At 45.5% G+C, this 17,437-nt stretch overlaps 1 protein-coding gene across 5 annotated transcripts in view; it reads left to right on the forward strand.

Annotated features, from left to right (window-relative positions):
* The first annotated feature begins 945 nt into the window (after positions 1–945).
* The window catches only part of ss18 (SS18 subunit of BAF chromatin remodeling complex), a 107,839-nt gene continuing 91,347 nt past the window's right edge, over positions 946–17,437 (forward strand). For 2 of the 5 annotated variants that reach the window (XM_078541159.1, XM_078541161.1), the window contains exons 1-2: positions 946–1,302; positions 8,685–8,761. In XM_078541159.1, the coding sequence (XP_078397285.1) occupies positions 1,234–1,302; positions 8,685–8,761 (146 nt within the window). In that variant the 5' untranslated portion in view covers positions 946–1,233. The remainder of the gene's footprint in view (positions 1,303–8,684; positions 8,762–17,437) is intronic. The other 3 variants (XM_078541157.1, XM_078541158.1, XM_078541162.1) reach the window with 2 other exon arrangements.

The following is a 17,437-nucleotide window of genomic DNA, read 5'->3' on the forward strand; positions in this document are numbered from 1 at the left end:
CCAATTCCATCCCAGATTTGGGGAGAAACATCTAATTGCATTATTTAGTATCAGCGAGAAACAACAATAAAAAGCCTATTACTAAGCAGTTTTATTTCTGTTTAAATATATCCCTTAAATTTTCGCTTGCTGCTGTTTAAGCTTGCACTGGAATAGTTTTTAAATCCCATCCTTTTTGGAAACTAACCCTTGACATTGGTTTGCGCTGGTCGGGCGGAAAGAACCATATCTCAGAGAGAGGGGGGGTTTGATAAACTCCGGGTTCATAAATACAGGAGAGTTTGGCACATTCTACTGCCATTCATCGGAAACCTCGCATCTAGACGGAAAAATGATTAAATTACTGTTCCAGAATCCAAACATCAACCCAGATAATTTCATTATGGAGCCCATATGTGCGGAAACCACCCCTCTTTTCCTCCTCTGACCTGCGCCAGGTTCTGGGAGGGAATGAGCCATTGTCTGGGTTACCCAGGGGGATCTCAGTTAAAGCAGACAGGGGCTGGAATGGTTAAATTCATTGATTAATAAAACACACAGGGGCACATCAATGGCACATGTTAATATTTCACCCTATTCTAACTCTCACTTGCTGCTTGACCTTTTGCAGCAATTGTTTGCAGTTGTGCCACCTTCATCCCCAGTTCCAGTCTAGCTTAGTGCAACTGGCTGGAGTTTTAAGAGGAACTCTTCATTCATTTGATGGGGAGATTCTCAGCTCAGTGTTTAACCAGAAATTGCATCCAAATACAGCACTGTCTCCCCTAGTTAGTGAAAATGCAATGGATGAGAACAATGCATGCACTTCAATCCCTCTTTGTCTTTTTATAAAGCTGCTGACAACTCTTTGCTGCAGCCTTGTTTGCATTTTCTACCCCCCCTTCATTATTTTTTTTTTGCTGGGGCGGTTGGGAACTCTGCCATTTCCCCTTCCCTTTTCCCTTTCCACAGTCGCTCCAACAAGAGTTTGGCAGGGAATCCAGTTTCTCTTAATTCCCCTTCCAACCCCCACCATCATCTCTTTTATTTTCCTCTCTCGTTTTAAAAAAAAAGCATTGCCTGTGTCCAAAAGGAGGAGGAGTTGATACAGTATCTGCTGCTACATTTTTTTTTGTTTTGTGTGTGTGTGTGGAGGAGGAAGAAGAAGAGGGGAGGGGGATAAATAAAGAGGGGGGAAATATCCCCCCCCCCTGCCCCACACACACATACACAGAATCAGAGAGAGAGAGCACGATGTCGGTTGCATTTGCTACTCCCCGACAGCGCGGGAAAGGTGAAATTACACCTGCCGCCATTCAGAAGGTAAAGTAGCGAGTTTTGGAACGTTGCGACAGTGTATCCGCTCAGCTTGTTACATTGTAGCGGGAACTCGACACTGCTCAGTTCACACACACACAGAGAGAGAGAGAGGGGCCTGAGCATTGAGTCTTTGTGTCTTCATACTGGCTTCTAGTTCACAATATTAATCTTCAGCAGAAGCAGAAATCATCGTTTCCTCTTTCTATACGCGTATATATTTAAAAAATATGTAATAACCCTCGGATTCCTTTGCACTCAAGCCATCTGCAAATATAAAAAGTCAGTGAGCGAGAGGAGAGGGGGGATTTTTTTTGCTACAGCGGCCATGATGATGAAGGTCTTTCTTTGAGCTGTTTGGAGAACAGTTTCTTTCCCTCTCTCTCTCCCTCTCAATGCTTCTTGAAGCTTTTACAGCCTCTCTCAAACTCCAACCTTCTCTGCTAGTTAAAACTTAGTTATGTAAAGTGAACGAATGAATAGAATAGAATAGAGAAGTAATGGTTCATCTCCCGGCAATAGAACTCGCTTTGCGCTCAACTTTTAAATTAAATCCGTCCCCAGTCCCAGTTTTAGCTTTTGCAGTGGCTGAAATGTTTCCTTTTTTTTAAAAAAAAACCCACCCAGGGGGAAAAAAAAACTTTTTGATAAAGTTGATGGCGTGGATTTTTTATTTTATTTGAACCGTTTGAGTTGATGTTTATTGTAGCCTTCGAGCTTTTTTTTTGCCGGGTTTTGACCCATTTTTTTTACGGCAAGGTCTTTTTTTTTGGAGTTCTGAGATGTACCATGGAGTTTCCACTTTCTAGTTTTCTTCTTTAAGCGCTCGTGAATGTGTCGGGAAATTCCCAGTCACACATATGGAGCAAGGATTTCATGTTGCTTTATCAGTTGTAGTTTCAAAATGTTACCCCCGCCAAGTTCCCAAGGTATTTTGCAAATTGCAAGTCACGGGGTACGATGTATTTATTACTAGGGTGATGTTGCTGGGTAATTAATCCAGAAGAACTGCCTTTGCAGAGCACACATCCCATCACTGGCAGCCAGGGGACTTTCAATTCAATCAATTAAATAATCCTGCAAATCTGACTTAGACTTGGGTAGATGGGAGCGCAATTTCAAAATGTTCAGATGGTACAAAATTTGGAAGCATTTTGTAAGATGGGCTCCAAGAGGAGGTGGACAAATAGGTTGGTGGAATGGGCGTGCAGATGGAGTTTAATGCTAGAGAAATGTGATACATTTTTGGTAGGAAGAACATGGAGAGACAGGATAAAATAGGGATTACAACTCTAAAGCGGGTGCAGGAGCAGGGGGACCTGGGTGCACATCTGCAACAAGTCACTGAAGGTGGCAGGACAGGTTGAGACCGCGGTTAATAAAGTATACATGCATCCCGGGCTTTATTAATAGGGGCATAGAGGCCAACAACAAGGAAGTAGTTCTGGTAAACCCGGTTATAGAACACTGTTTCAGCCTCAACTGGAGTACTGTATCCAGTTCTGGGCTCTACGCTTTAGGGTGTGAAGGCATCGGAGAGGGTGCAGGAAGGGATTCTTGGGAGTGGTTCCAGGGATGAGGAATTTCATGGAGATAGATTGGAGAAGTCGGGACTGTTCTCCTTGGAGAAGAGAAGGTTGGGGGGGGTGGGATTTGATAGAGGCGTTCAAAACCGTGAGGGGTCTGGACAGAGTCGACAGGGAGAAACTGTTCCCGTTGGTTCGAGAACCAGACAGTTCTAATTAAAGTAAGTGGCAAAAAAAAACAATGGCAGCGTGAGAAAAACTTTTTTTTTTCCCCACAGCGAGCGGTTAGGATCTGCAATACACTGCCTGAGAGTGTGGTGGAGGTAGGTTCAGTTGTGGCTTTCAAAAGGGAATTGGATGAACACCAGAAGGAAAATGATTTGTAGGGTTACAGGGAACAGACTAGCAGGACTAGGTGAGTGGAGTTGCAGGGAGCTGACATGGACACAATGGGCCAAATGGCCTCCTGTCTGTAATCATTCAATGATCTTTAATATTACTAATGGTGACTATGTGACTACTGGACTGTTGTGTTTTTAAAAGAAAATGTTAACACCCTTTAGAGAAAGAAATCTGCTGTCCTTACCTGGTTTGGCCTTTATATGATTCCAGACTCTCAGCAATGTGATTGACCCACAACTGTCCCCAGAGATGGCCTAGCAAGCCTCTTAGTTGCATCAAAACTGCTATAAGGGCAATTTTGGAATGAGCAATAAAAGCTGGCCTTGCCAGTGATGCCCACATCCCATGAATAAAGGCTAGGCTATGTCCCTGTAGGCAAGGGAGTCGAGGGTTATGGGGGACAGACAGGAAAGTGGAGTTGAGACCACAGACGGATCAGCCATGATCTTATTGAATGTTGGGGCTGAAGGGCTCGGAGAGCTCGAGGGGCTGAATACCCTACTCCTGCTCCTAAGTTTTGAAAAAAATTTACATCGTGTAATGAAACAACTGAAATTTCTCTATTGCTTCCCCACGAGACACCTCCCCTTGACAGGGAGAAAGCGGAGACAATTTGGAGAGATAAAAGCAAAATACTGCGGATGCCGGGAATCTGAAACAAGAACAGAAAATGCTGGAAAAACTCAGCAGGTCTGACAGCGTCTGTGGAGAGAGAAAAACAGTTATCGTTTCGAGTCCATATGACCCTTCATCAGAGTTCTGAAGAAGGGTCACACAGACTCGGAATGTAAATAATTTGGAGAGAGGTTGGGAAACAGACAAAGGGGGTTGTGACGGGGTAAAATCAGAGTGGAACCAGATATAGTAGGGGAAATGGAAACATGGCTGAATAAAGAACAGGATTGGCAATTAGATACTGTATGTAGACAGATGTATGAAATGAGTGGAAGAGTTGAGTAATAATCATGGGGCATTTCAACTAAACATAGAAATGTAGAAACTAGGAGCAGGAGTAGGCCATTCGGCCCTTCGAGCCTGCTCCACCATTCATTATGATCATGGCTGATCCTCTATCTCAAAGCCGTACTCCCGCTCTCTCCCCGTACCCCTTGACTTATCCACTCTCCAATAAACTAGAAAGTTGAAGTAGTGAAAAGGGAAATAGTTTATTTTTGTTTTGTAGCATTCCTCGGTGAAGGTTCCATTAGATTGGAAAATAATGAATGTAACTCCTTTATTCTAAAAAGGGAGGGAGACAGAAAGCAGGAAACTACAGGCCAGTTAGCTTAACATCTGTCATAGGGAAAATTTTAGAAGCTATTATGAAAGATGTTATAGCAGGGCACTTAGATAAATTCAAGGCAGAGACAGCATAGTTTTGTAAAAGGGAAATCATGTTTAACCAGTTTATTGGAGTTCTTTGTAGAAGTCACATGTGCTGTGGAGGTACAAAGATAAGTTGTGAAGAGGGCATAGAGGCTACAAAGGGACACAGACAGGTTAAGTGAGTACACAAAGATCTGGCAAATGGAGTATAATGTGGGCAATGTGAAATTGTCCATTTTGGCAGGAAGAATTTTTAAAAACTTATTATCTAAATGGTGAGAGATTGCAGAGCTCTGAGATTCAGAGGGATCTGGGTGTCCTAGTGCATGAATCACAAAAAGTTAGTATGCAGGTACAGCAGGTAATTAGGAAAACTAATAGAATATTATTGTTTATTGTGAAGGGAATTGAACACAAAAATAGGGAGGTTATGCTTCAGTTATACAGGGCATTGGTGAGTCCACATCGAGAGGACTGTGTACAGTACTGGTCTCCTTATTTAAGGAAGGATGTAAATGTGTTGGGAGCAGTTCAGAGAAGGTTTATTAGACTAATTACTGGAATAGGCAGGTTGTTTTATGAGGAAAGGCTGGACAGACTAGGGCTTGTATCCACTGGAGTTTAGAAGAGTAAGAAGTAACTTCATTGAAACACATAAGATCTGAAGGGTCTTGACACTGGTGGATGTGGAGAGAATGTTTCCTCTTGTGGGAGAATCTAGAACTGGGGGGTCACCCATTTAAGACAGAGATGAGGAGAATTTTTTTCTGAGGGTTGTGAGTCTTTGGAACTCTCTTCCTCAAAAGGCGGTGGAAGCAGAGTCTTTGAATATTTTTAAGGCAGAGCTAGATAGATTCTTGATAAGAAACGGGGTGAAAGGTTATCAGGGCTCAGTTGGAATGTGGAGTTGAGGTTACAATCAGATCAGCCATGAGGTTCCAATCAGGCTCGAGGGGCCAAGTGGCCTGCTCCTGCTCCTAATTTGTATGTTTATGGTGTCCTGTCTTACTAGTACCTAAGAAACCCAACAAGAGAGGAATCACTGCTGAGTTTTGTAAATGGGAAATTAACCAGGGCAGATAAGAGAAGTAAGAATAGGGGAGCATCTAGACAATTGCAGTTAGAACAAAGATTGAGAGAAACAGAAGTGAGCTGAAAACCAAAGTAATAGATCGGAAAAATAGCTAATGATGAGGATTTGGGGATGGAAATGGAAGATAAACTGGAAGAATATTTTGGAAAATAAGGAGAACAGCAGTGGGAAGTTTTTTTTAAAAAAAAATGTGACGAGCACAATTCAGGAGAAATGTATTTAGCTAAGAAAAAACTGTCCAAGAATGAAACTTTGATCAATGAGGTAAATTGGAACCTGAAGAAAAGGGCCTCAATTAAATATGAGTAAAGGAAACATGGGAGAGATTAGGAATTAGGTTTTTAAGAACAATTCGGACGGCAAAGAGGGATTATGACCTTAAAAGAAATAACAAAATAGTCTGTGGTGATGGTTATGGTTCACTCGGAGTCCGAGTTGCTGTGGCAACATGTACTTTTACATGCATGTTGTAGCCTGGAGCTATGGGTAATGATGTTAGGGGCTCCAATTTCCTTTCCATCATATGGCTGACCAGGAATCTCTCCTGCTCTTACCGCCTGCCATTGGCGCGAGGTGGAAGGTTTATTCTCGACCTGTTTGGCCGCGTGATCAACTTGATCCTTGGCCATCCAATCCCGGGGTGGGGTGTGAACCTGGAGCTCCCGGCTCAGGGCCAGGGACGCTACCCACAAGACACATGACCTTTGAAAATATTCTACAGATATATCAATCGGAAAAGGAAAATTTAAGGTAAGGATTGGACCACTTGTGGGGGTGGTGGTGGGGGGCGGTGGAAGAGAGAAGATAATCTCACAGGTAATGGTAGTAACATGGCAGAAATATTGAGGTTATAATTGATAAACTAATCAAATTTAGAGTAAACGCTCTGGTCCAGGTGGATTACATCTGCACGCACTGGAAGAAGCTAGGTAAGAGATAGCAGGGGCATGATTGAAAAAAAAAGGAATAATGCCAGAGGACTGTTGGGCAGTTACTGTGATTCCGATATTCCAAAAGGGACAGGAAGCCCAGGAGAGAGTAGATCGGTTTGCTTCCCATTGGTGGCAGGCACCATCTTTACTCAAAAGTCGAGACCCCCCAAGTATGAAAGATTAGTCAAAGCGGGTTTCAGAAGGAAAGCACGTGCTTTACCAGCATCATTCCATTCTTTGAAGAAGCAATGCCATGTGGACACATGTAAATTTTTTTTTTTTATTCTTTCATGGGATGCGAGGGTCGCTGGCACATCCAGCGTTTGTGACCCATCCCTAATTGCCCGGGAGCGGCTTGCTCAGCCATGTCAGAGGGTGGTTGACAGTCGGCCACGTTACTGTGGGTCTGGAGTCACACGTAGGCCAGACCTGGGTAAGGACGGCAGATTTCCTTCCCATGAGCAAACAGATGGGGTTTTTTTTTGCGACGATTGATGATCGTTGTCATGGTCACCATTGCCGAGACTAGCTTTATATTCCAGTTTTCATGGATTGAATTTAAATTCTACCACTGCCTTGGTGGGGATTGAACCCATGTCCCCAGAGTATTGACCTCCGTCTCTGGATTACTAGTCCAGTGACAATGCTACTGTGTTACCTTAAGTGCATTGGTTGTGATGTACATGGGCTTTCAAAAGACGCATGATAAAGGTATTGCATCATTGACATAGGGCTAAGGTCAGAGGGTGTGGAGTTGGGACAAGCAGCAGAATGGATAGCAAACTGGCTATGAAACAGGAGAGGTTAAACGTAGTTACAGTCCAGTGGAAGGTGGGATGTGCTATTTGACAGGAATTGGTGTTGGGACTGCTGTTGTTCATCATTAGTATAAGAGGTTTGGACTCCAGGATCCCAAGTCCGATGTCAGGATTTCCTGATGATAGCGGATTAAGGGAAGTTGTAGATACTACAGAGGAGGGCTTTGACAGAATACAGGAGGATGTCAATAAACTTGCAGAAGGGATGTGCAATTGGCAAAATGGGATTGCAATAGAGTTAATTGTGGGAGGAGGGGATGGCCTCCTAGCAGGAGGAATGAGGAGGCCATCCCCTTGGAAAATGGAATTCTCATTTGGGGGAGAGGCACAGATGGATCTGGAGGTGCAGTTGCACAAATCAGTAAATGTCGTTTTTGGACACTTGTTCTGATCTCTCCTGTGGTTTGTTTGATATCGCTTCTACGATGTGCTGTGTTAAAGGTACTACACAAATGCAAGTTGTGATGCTTTTCAGTCTTCCCTATATCTACTTGAATTTTGATTTTTTTTTTAAAAAAAAGATTTATTCAAATGACATATGAGCTGTAGCACATTCCTCAGTACCGTTTTGGTACTGAATTTCGATGATGGTTTGGTACGAAGAAAATAGTGTCACGAGAAAGGAAAACTTGCATTTCTACAACACTTTTCGTGACCATGAGACACCCCAAAGCACTGAACATCCAACGAGGTACTTCCGAAGCGTCATCGCTGTTGTAGTGTCGGAAATGCAGCAGCCAGTTTGTGCACAGCAAGCTCCCACAAACAGCAATGTGATAATGAGCAGATAATCTCTGTTTTCATGGCGTAGGTTGAGAGATGAGCATTGGCTGGAACACCGGGGAGAACTCCCCTGCTCTTCTGTGAAACGGTGTCACAGGATCTTTTACATCCACCCAAACAGTTGGGCTCAGTTTAATGTTTCATCCATCGAAAGATGGCACTTTTGACAGTGCAGCACTCTCTCAGTACTATACTGGAGTGTCCAGCCTAGATTTTTGTGCTCAAGGTCTGGATTGGGTGAAAAGATCCACTTTGGCAAGTTGCAACTTCTGCACTCCTGCTCGCCTAAGCAAGAACCAAGTGCCACATGGTGCATTTGACAGCACCGTCACTGTGGAAGAATATAAGTATGGACTGTAACTGATAGTTTGTTGGGACAGTTTTAAAACCAAGTTAATTAAGATGAGACTATTGAAGAGTTGAGCCTGTGGGTGTGCAGGAACTCTGAGCACACCCGGTGAACTTATTCCTGTTGTACTGATTTCCTCTTTTCCATTCTTTTTGTTAGTTACTGGATGAAAACAACCAGCTTATCCAATGCATAATGGATTACCAGAGCAAGGGGAAAACGGCCGAATGCTCCCAGTAAGTTGATCTTTTTTAGTTTTTTTTGCAACGAGGGTGATGCCTGGGTCACGTGAACTATTTTTTTAGTCATTGTATCTAACTTGGGGGGGTAAGGAAGTGAAATATCGCATCCTGTGACACAGTGCAAACGAATAAAGATGTGGAACACAAACACATGCAAGATTGTACAGGCCGAGGCTCTTTACTCTAGAAAAAAGATGACTGAGAAGTGACCTGATAGAGTGCTTGAAGATTATGGAAAGGTTTGATAGGGCCGATGTAGAGAAGATGTTTCCACTTGTGGGGAGACCAGGACTTGAAGGCTATAACTATAAGACAGTCACTAATAAATTTAATAGGGGATTCAGGAGAAAGTTCTTTACTCCAGAGTGGTGAGAATGTGGAACTCTATTACAGGGAGCAGTTGAGGCAAATAGTATAGATGGATTTAAGGGAAAACTAGACAGGATTACACTATGAATGGTAGGACCCTGGAAAATACTGAAGATCAGAGGGATCTTGGTGTGCTTATTCACAGATCCCTGAAGGTAGCAGGGCAGGTAGATAAGGTGGTTAAGAAGGCATATGGCCTTTATTAGCCGAGGCATAGAATACAAGAGCCAGGGAGGTTATTCTGGAACTGTATAAAACGCTGGTTAGGCCACAGCTGGAGTACTGAGTGCAGTTCTAGTCACCACATTATAGGAAGGATGTGATTGTACTGGAGGGGGTGCAGAGGAGATTCACCAGGATGCTGCCTGGGATGGAGGGTCTGAGCTATGAGGAAAGATTGGATAGGCTGGGGTTGTTTTCCTTGGAGCAGCGAAGGTTGAGAGGGGACCTGACAGAGGTGTTTAAGATTATGAGAGGCATAGATAGCGTGGATAGGAAGGCACTTTTTCCTTTAGTAGAGGGGTCAATAATCAGGGGGCATAGATTTAAGGTAAGAGGTAGAAGGCTAAGAGGGGAGATGAGGAGAAATTTTTTCACCCAGAGGGTGGTGGGAGTCTGGAACTCACTGCCTGAAAGGGTGGTTGAGACAGAATCTCTTGTAACATTTAAGAAGTATTTAGATATTCACTTGTGTTGCCACAGCCTCCAGGGCTATGGGCCAAGCGCTGGAAAATGGGATTAGTGTCGTCAGATCTTTGTTAACTGGCGTGAACATAATGGGCCTAATGGCCTCCTGTGCTATAAACGTCTGAGTCTATAAGGACATGAGGGAGACAGAGTAAAAGGATTTGCTGACAGGGTGGGAGGATGTTCATGTGAAGCATGAATACCAGCCTGGATGAAATGGGCCAAGAGTCCTCTTTCTGTGCTGTGATGATGGATACTGTTGTTGCATTGACAGATGGGTGTTCAGCCAGGAGACCAGTTGTTCACATTCACAGTCGGTGTCGTCTTGTATGTGGTGTTAAACCAAATTTTGATTTGCAGATCCAATTGCAAATAGTACATAGGAAGTCACTATTGGAGGGGGCGGGTGAGGCACTAGCTTTGTACTGTGCTCGCTCGTCCTGTGACCCCCGACTCTGTTCTCCTCAAATATTGCAATTGTTTGACAGCAGGGACTTCTCCATTTAGATCCATCCAGTGTTTCCCATATGTCCCATGTCGCGGCGTCCAACTTAACCAGCCCTGAGACTGGCTTTCAGGGCGTCTTTGTGTCCGAGTTTGGGGAGTCCTGTGGTGCGGGGTTCCTGTGTTCAGCTGACTGTAGAATACCGCCTTTGGTCTGTGGGAATCCACCATGTCGACCAAATGGCCGACTCTGCAATGCTGAGCTCTGATGAGCCTGCTCCCGATACCAGATATGCGGTGCCTTGCAAGATCTTCCGCGTGAGGGATTTTGTCCTGCCCCTAGATATTGCAGGTGGATCTTAAGCAAGGTGGAATGTATATAGTTGCTTTAGGTGATGCTGGTAGGATGCCCAAGCATCAGAGCCATAGAGAAGTCAAATCCGAACCACTGTCCTGATAAGCCTTTAATCTTTAGTTGTTTGGTAGTACAGAGCTTGAGTATTGCTGACAAAAGACATTTTGTTAAAGCTTTTTGCCTTGCACTCATCAGGAATACCAATGTCAGGGAAAGCAACAACTTCAGTTTAAACAAAATAAGTGACAGCCATTTGGTAGTTCATTCCTCAGGACAGTGCCTTGACCAATCAGAGTCAAGCTGCCTGGTTTAAATTTCAAACAATGCTTAGCAGTTAACTGCCAGTCACCCTTAACTTATGCATTCACCATGGCAACACTTCCACCCATCAGTGTCCACTTGCCAACCAATCAGCTCTCTCTTCTCATACAGTGTAAAGTTGTTGCTTCCTCTGACATTGGTTTCCTGCGATTGTCCTGAGGAGTGCAAGACAAAAAGCTTCAACAAAGTGCCTTTTCTCAGCAATACTTTGATCTTTGTTTGGAGACAAACCCCATGCTCTCTCGAAATCCAGTGGGTGCAGAGTGCACGCTGAATGCAGATGGTGGGCAATTCCATCATCGAACATGGCGTTGGAGAGGATTAGCCCCCAAGACAGCAGAGCTTCTGAACTGAGTTCAGGGGGTGTATTGTTGATTGTGAGGATGTGGTCTTGGAGATTGTGGCCGGGGCAGGTTGGTATAAGATCTGAGTCTTTTTCGGCCTTATTGGAAGCCAGAGTGATCTGAGGCTTGGGTAAAAGTGGTTAGCAAGCAGCTGGATGTCCTCTGGAGTGTGAGCTCTGAGAACCCAGCCATCAGCACACGAGTTCAGGTAGTAGCTGGCCTGTAATCTGTGTGTGGGCCTAGCATTTTTGCAGATTGAAGAGGCCTGTCTCGGACTGAATGTGTATCCCTGTGTTGACGCCAATGACCAGAATCGGGGTGTGGCTTATGTTGAGGCCTGTGAGTACATACAAGAGCATGGCCACAAAGCCAAAGGACTGGAGCCATTGCACAGTCTTGCTTGGTGTCAGGAAAGACATGAGGTGGCTCACCACGAAATGAGTGGATGACTCTGATCATAATTTCAGGGCAGCCCTATTTGTACAGCACCTTCCACGGGCCTCCACTGTTTTACTGTGTCGAAGGCCTTGGTTAGGTCATTGAACACCATGCTCTGTTCACTAGACATTTCTCTGATTTGACTTGCCACGAAGGTCATGTTGACCACCCCTCATCCAGCTTGAAAGCCACACTCTGGTTCTGGGTTACAGTGAGTCTATAACGATGAGTGACGATCCTGTTGAGGATAACCCTTGCCAGAATGTTTCCAGCTGTGGAGAGAAGTAAGGTTGCCCCAGATGGATTTGCTTCCCTTCCGTTTGTACAGGGGAGTTATACGTCCTTGTAACCTTGGGGCGCAATGCCCTGGTTCTAGATTAAGCAGGAGAGGTTGGTGAGTTTCCTGAGCGTGTGAGCTAACTCGTCCTCGAATACTTCAGGTGGAACACCATCGGCTCCCGGACACTCGCCCACAGACAGTTGCTTTGAGGATTTGGTGACTTCGGGACTGTGGGAAAGCTCGCCCGGAACCCTGTGCTGTAGGGTTGAGTCAATGGCACCGTCGTGCTCTGTCCAGCAAGGGAGAATCTCACGCTCGTTCATTAGGAGCTGTCTGCTGAGTGGATGGATGTCGACCACCTTTGGGTTTTGGGGTCCAGAGACCTTCAAAGAGAGGCTTCGGGTTGTGCTTATCGGCACTTCCTGCTGCTCTGCTGCCTTGTCCTCCCACGGTTGGTTTTTCATGTCTCTTGTTTCAGCCCCGCAGCATGTGCTTTGCTTGATGGTATCTGGCTCTTCTGGCAGGTGGTGTTTTTGGTTTTTTTTGGTAAAATATGTCGGGTCCGTGAGCATTGCTTAGATCATCTGGCAGCTTGGCTCTTTCTCGGGGAGGTTGACCTCTTCGCTTTTGCATTTTGACAATTTGAACTAAGCTGCCTGGCTGCACAAACCATTGAATCTAATTTGGGGGAGTGGGGGGGGAAAATAGGTAAAATTGTGCATGCTTATTCATCCTGCGTGACCTAGTGGAACACAAAACACATGAGGATGTGAAGGCCTTAGAGAGGGTGCGGAAAAGATTCACGAGAATGGTTCCAGGGATGAGAGGGTCCATGTTGGTCCATGTGTCTTCAGTTATGATCGAGGCGCTCATCATCATGAGAGGCTGGGACAGAGTAGGTGGGGAGAAACTGTCCCCGTTGGTGGAAGGATGGACAAGAGGGCGCCAATTTAAAGTAATTAGCAAAAGAAGCAAAAGTTGACGTGAGGAAAAACTTTCTTCCGCAGCGGGTAGTCGGGGCTGGGAACACGCTGCCTGAGAGTGTGGTGGAGGCAGGTTCAACCGCAGCGTTCAAAAGGGAATTAGACTGTTGTCTGAAAAGGAGGAATGTGCAGGGTTACGGGGAGAAGGTGGGGGAGAATGGAACTAGGTGAGTTGCTCCTTCAGACAGCCGGTGCAGACATGATGGGCCAAATGGCCTTCTCCTGCACCATAACAATTCTGTGATTCATACACATAAGATCGAACAGGCACGAGGCCCTTTACTGTAGAAAAGAGATGATTCAGAGGTGACCCGATTTAGAATGCCTTTAAGATTATAAAGAGTTTGAAAGGTAGTCATAGGGAAGATGTTTCCACTTGTGGGCAGACCAGAACTTTTCCCTTAAATGTACCTATCCTGTTCGCCTTCAACCACTCGTCATGGTAGTGAGTTCCACATTCTCACCACTCTCTGTTACTCATGATTCTCTCAAAGTGAAAGCAAAATTTCCACATGTTAACTGTTATACAAAATGTGGAATTAAATACGTTTGGAGTGCTGCTCGGAGACAGGAAGGGTTGTAGGGGCCTGGAGGAGGTTACAGAGACAGGGAAGGTTGTAGGGGCCTGGAGGAGGTTACAGAGACAGGGAGGGTTGTAGGGGCCTAGAGGAGGCTACAGAGACAGGGAGGGTTGTAGGGGCCTGGAGGAGGTTACAGAGACAGGGAGGGTTGTAGGGGCCTGGAGGAGGTTACAGAGATAGGGAGGGTTGTAGGGGCTGGAGGAAGTTACAGAGATAGGGAGGGTTGTAGGGGCTGGAGGAGGTTGGAGAGAGAGGGAGGGCTGTAGGGGCTGGAGGAAATTACAGAGACTGGGAGGGTTGTAGGGCCTGGAGGAGGTTGGAGAGAGGGAGGGTTGTAGGGGCTGGAGGAAATTACAGAGACTGGGAGGGTTGTAGGGCCTGGAGGAGGTTACAGAGCGGGGGAGGATTGTAGGGGCCTGGAGGAGGTTGGAGAGAGGGAGGGCTGTAGGGGCTGGAGGAAATTACAGAGACTGGGAGGGTTGTAGGGCCTGGAGGAGGTTACAGAGCGGGGGAGGATTGTAGGGGCCTGGAGGAGGTTGGAGAGAGGGAGGGTTGTAGGGGCTGGAGGAAATTACAGAGACTGGGAGGGTTGTAGGGCCTGGAGGAGGTTACAGAGCGGGGGAGGATTGTAGGGGCCTGGAGGAGGTTGGAGAGAGGGAGGGCTGTAGGGGCTGGAGGAAATTACAGAGACTGGGAGGGTTGTAGGGCCTGGAGGAGGTTACAGAGCGGGGGAGGATTGTAGGGGCCTGGAGGAGGTTGGAGAGAGGGAGGGTTGTAGGGCCTGGAGGAAATTACAGTGCCCGGGAGGGTTTTGGGGCCTGGACTATGTTATTTCTGGCCCCGAGTTCTGGGCTCCCCACAAGTGGAAACATTTTCTCCATGACTACCTTTCAAACTGTTCCACAATTAAATGCTGGAAGGTGGTAGCAAGTATGTCTGTGTGTCAGAGAAAGGTGTGTTTAAGCTTTGGGCCGAATTCTGATGTGAGGTATCTGCTGAAAATGTGAGCCTGTCTCTTGTTCTTTTCAGGTGCTGCTCAGCTTGTTGTGTAGCTGCAGTGGCCTGTGCAAAAAAAAATGTTTAGTAGATGTTAAATAAGGACAGATTGAATTGAGCAGTGAGAGTGTTACAGCTCACCTGTACTGAGGCAAAAATCAGCTTCTTCCCACATCTCACTTCTTTGAAAATCCCTCCACGGCCTTATCCCTGTCTAGCTCTGTAATTTCCCCCAGCCCCTACAACACTCCCTATCTCTGTAACCTCCTCCAGCCTCCACAACCCTCCCTATCTCTGTAACCTCCTCCAGCCTCCACAATCCTCCTTGTCTCTGTAACCTCCTCCAACCCCCACAACCCTCCCTATCTCTGTAACCTCCTCCAGCCTCCACAACCCTCCCTATCTCTGTAACCTCCCCCAGACCCTACAACCCTCCCTATCTCTGAGCAGCACTCCAAACATATTTAATTCCACATGTTGTATAACAGTTAACGTGTGGAAATGTTGCTTTCGCTTTCAGGGAATCATTAGTGTTCTAGCTCTTCAATTCTAATTTTAGGTACAGCCATTATATTACATAACCGGCGTCGTTAACAATGCTATGTCCATACTTAGTCAGAAGGTTGTGCGTCCAGGGAGTTGAACACCTAATCCAGGCTGACATTCCTCCCTCACCACCACCACATTACCATGCCCACCCCCACCCCACACCGAACCCTCACTGCCAGTACCAAGGGAGTGCTGCACTGTTGGAGGTGCTGTCTTTTGGATGAGACAAAACCGAGGCCCTGTCTCCATTCTAGGCTGGACCTATAAGGTCCTGTGGCACTACTCCTAAGAGGAGTGGGAAAGTTCTACCTGATGTCCTGGCCAATGTTTAATCCTAAACATCATTATTAATCATTATTCAAGAACATAAGAAAAAAGAGCAGGACTGGACCACTCGGCCCATCAAGTCTGCTCCCCCATTCAATACGATCATGGCTGATCTTGGGCTTCAACTCCATTTTCCTGCCCGCTCCCCAAATCCCTTAATTCCCTGAGAGACCAAAAATTTCTCTCCCAGTCTCAAATGCATTCAATGATGGAGCATCCACAGCCCTCTGGGGTAGAGAATTCCAAAGATTTACAACCCTTTGAGTGAAGTAATCTCTCCTCATCTCAGCCCTAAATGATCGGCCCCTTATCCTCAGACTGTGCCCCCATGTCCTAGATTCTCTGACCAGCGGAAACAATCTCTGTGTCCACCCTGTCAAGCCCCTTCGGAATCTTGTAGGTTTCAATGAGATCGCCTCTCGTTCTTCTAAACTCCAGAGAATATGGACCCAGTTTACCCAGCCTCTCATCAAAGGACAACACCCACATCCCAGGGATCAATCTAGTGAACCTTCGCTGTACCGCCTCCATATATATCCTTCCTTAAATATGGAGACCAAAACTGCACACAGTACTCCAGGCATAGTCTCGCCAAAACCCTGTACAATTGTAGCAAGACTTCTTCATTCCTGTACTCCAATCCCCTAGCAGTAAAGGCCAACACGCCATTTGCTTTCCTAATTGCTTGCTGCACCTACATGCTAACTTTCTGCATCCCTTGTACAAGAACACCCAAGTCTCTTTGAACATCAACACTTGCAAGTTTCATGCCTTTTAAAAAATATTCTGCTTTTTTGTTCTTATGACCAAAGTGAATAACTTCACCCACATTACACTCCATCTGTCATCTTGTTGCCCACTCATTTAACCTGTCTATACCTCTTTGCAGCCTTTCTGTGTCCCCCCCACAGCATACTTTCCCACCTAACTTTGTATCATCAGCAAACTTTGGTACATACGTACTGAAGATGGGTCACACAGACTCTCTCCACAGATGCTGTCAGACCTGCTGAGTTTTTCCAACATTTTCTGTTTTTATTTCAGATTTCCACCATCTGCAGTATTTTGCTTTTATCTTTGATATATTACTCGCTGTCTCTTCATCTAAGTCATTGGTATAGATTGTAAATAGCTGAGGCCCCAGCACTGACCCTTGTGGCACTCCACTATTCACTGCCTGCCAACTTGAAAAGGCCCCATTTATGCCCACTCTCTGCTTTCTATCCGTTAACCAACCCTCTATCCATGCTAATATATTACCCCCAACTCCATGAGCCCTTATCTTCCCTATTAACCTTTTGTGCGGCACCTCGTCTAAGGCCTTTTGGAAATCCAGATATACTACGTCTACTGGTTCCCCTTTATTTACCCTACTTGTTACATCTTCAAAAAAAAACTCTTAATAAATTTGTCAAACAGGATTTCCCCTTAGTAAAATCAGGTTGACTTGTTCTAATCACACTACGCTTTCCTAAGTGCACTGCCTGCTGTTTGTGGGATCTTGCTGTGCCCAAATCGGTTGCTGTTTCCTCTACAGTGCCGACACTTCAAAAATACTTCATTGGCTGTAGAGTTCCTTGGGACCTTCTGAGGTAGTGAAAGACGCTATAGAAATGCAAGTTCATTACTCCTTGTTCAATTTGTTATTACCATTTTTGCATTTTTGGAAATTTTATGATTGCCTGAAAGATGTGTCGATGTAAATCAAGTTGAAAAATAGTCCAATCAAAGTTCCTCTTGAGTGCCATTGCGTGTACAACCTATAAGGGTTGGGCACTTTGAGCTCCCCTTACATCAGTCGGATAATTGCATGGTAATCAGTGGGAACTATTTTTAAAGGTGTAACAATGATTGCGCACTGTATTTTACACTGTGGACCTTTTCGTCATCTGCTTAGCTGGGGGTAAATAAACAGAATGCTTGACGCTAAAACTGAAAATGCTGGAAGCATTGAGCAGGCCAGGCAGCATCTGTGGCAGGAGCAGAGCTCATGACT

Source organism: Cetorhinus maximus, chromosome 4, assembly GCF_964194155.1.
Source record: "Cetorhinus maximus chromosome 4, sCetMax3.hap1.1, whole genome shotgun sequence".
Taxonomy (NCBI): Eukaryota; Metazoa; Chordata; class Chondrichthyes; order Lamniformes; family Cetorhinidae; genus Cetorhinus; species Cetorhinus maximus.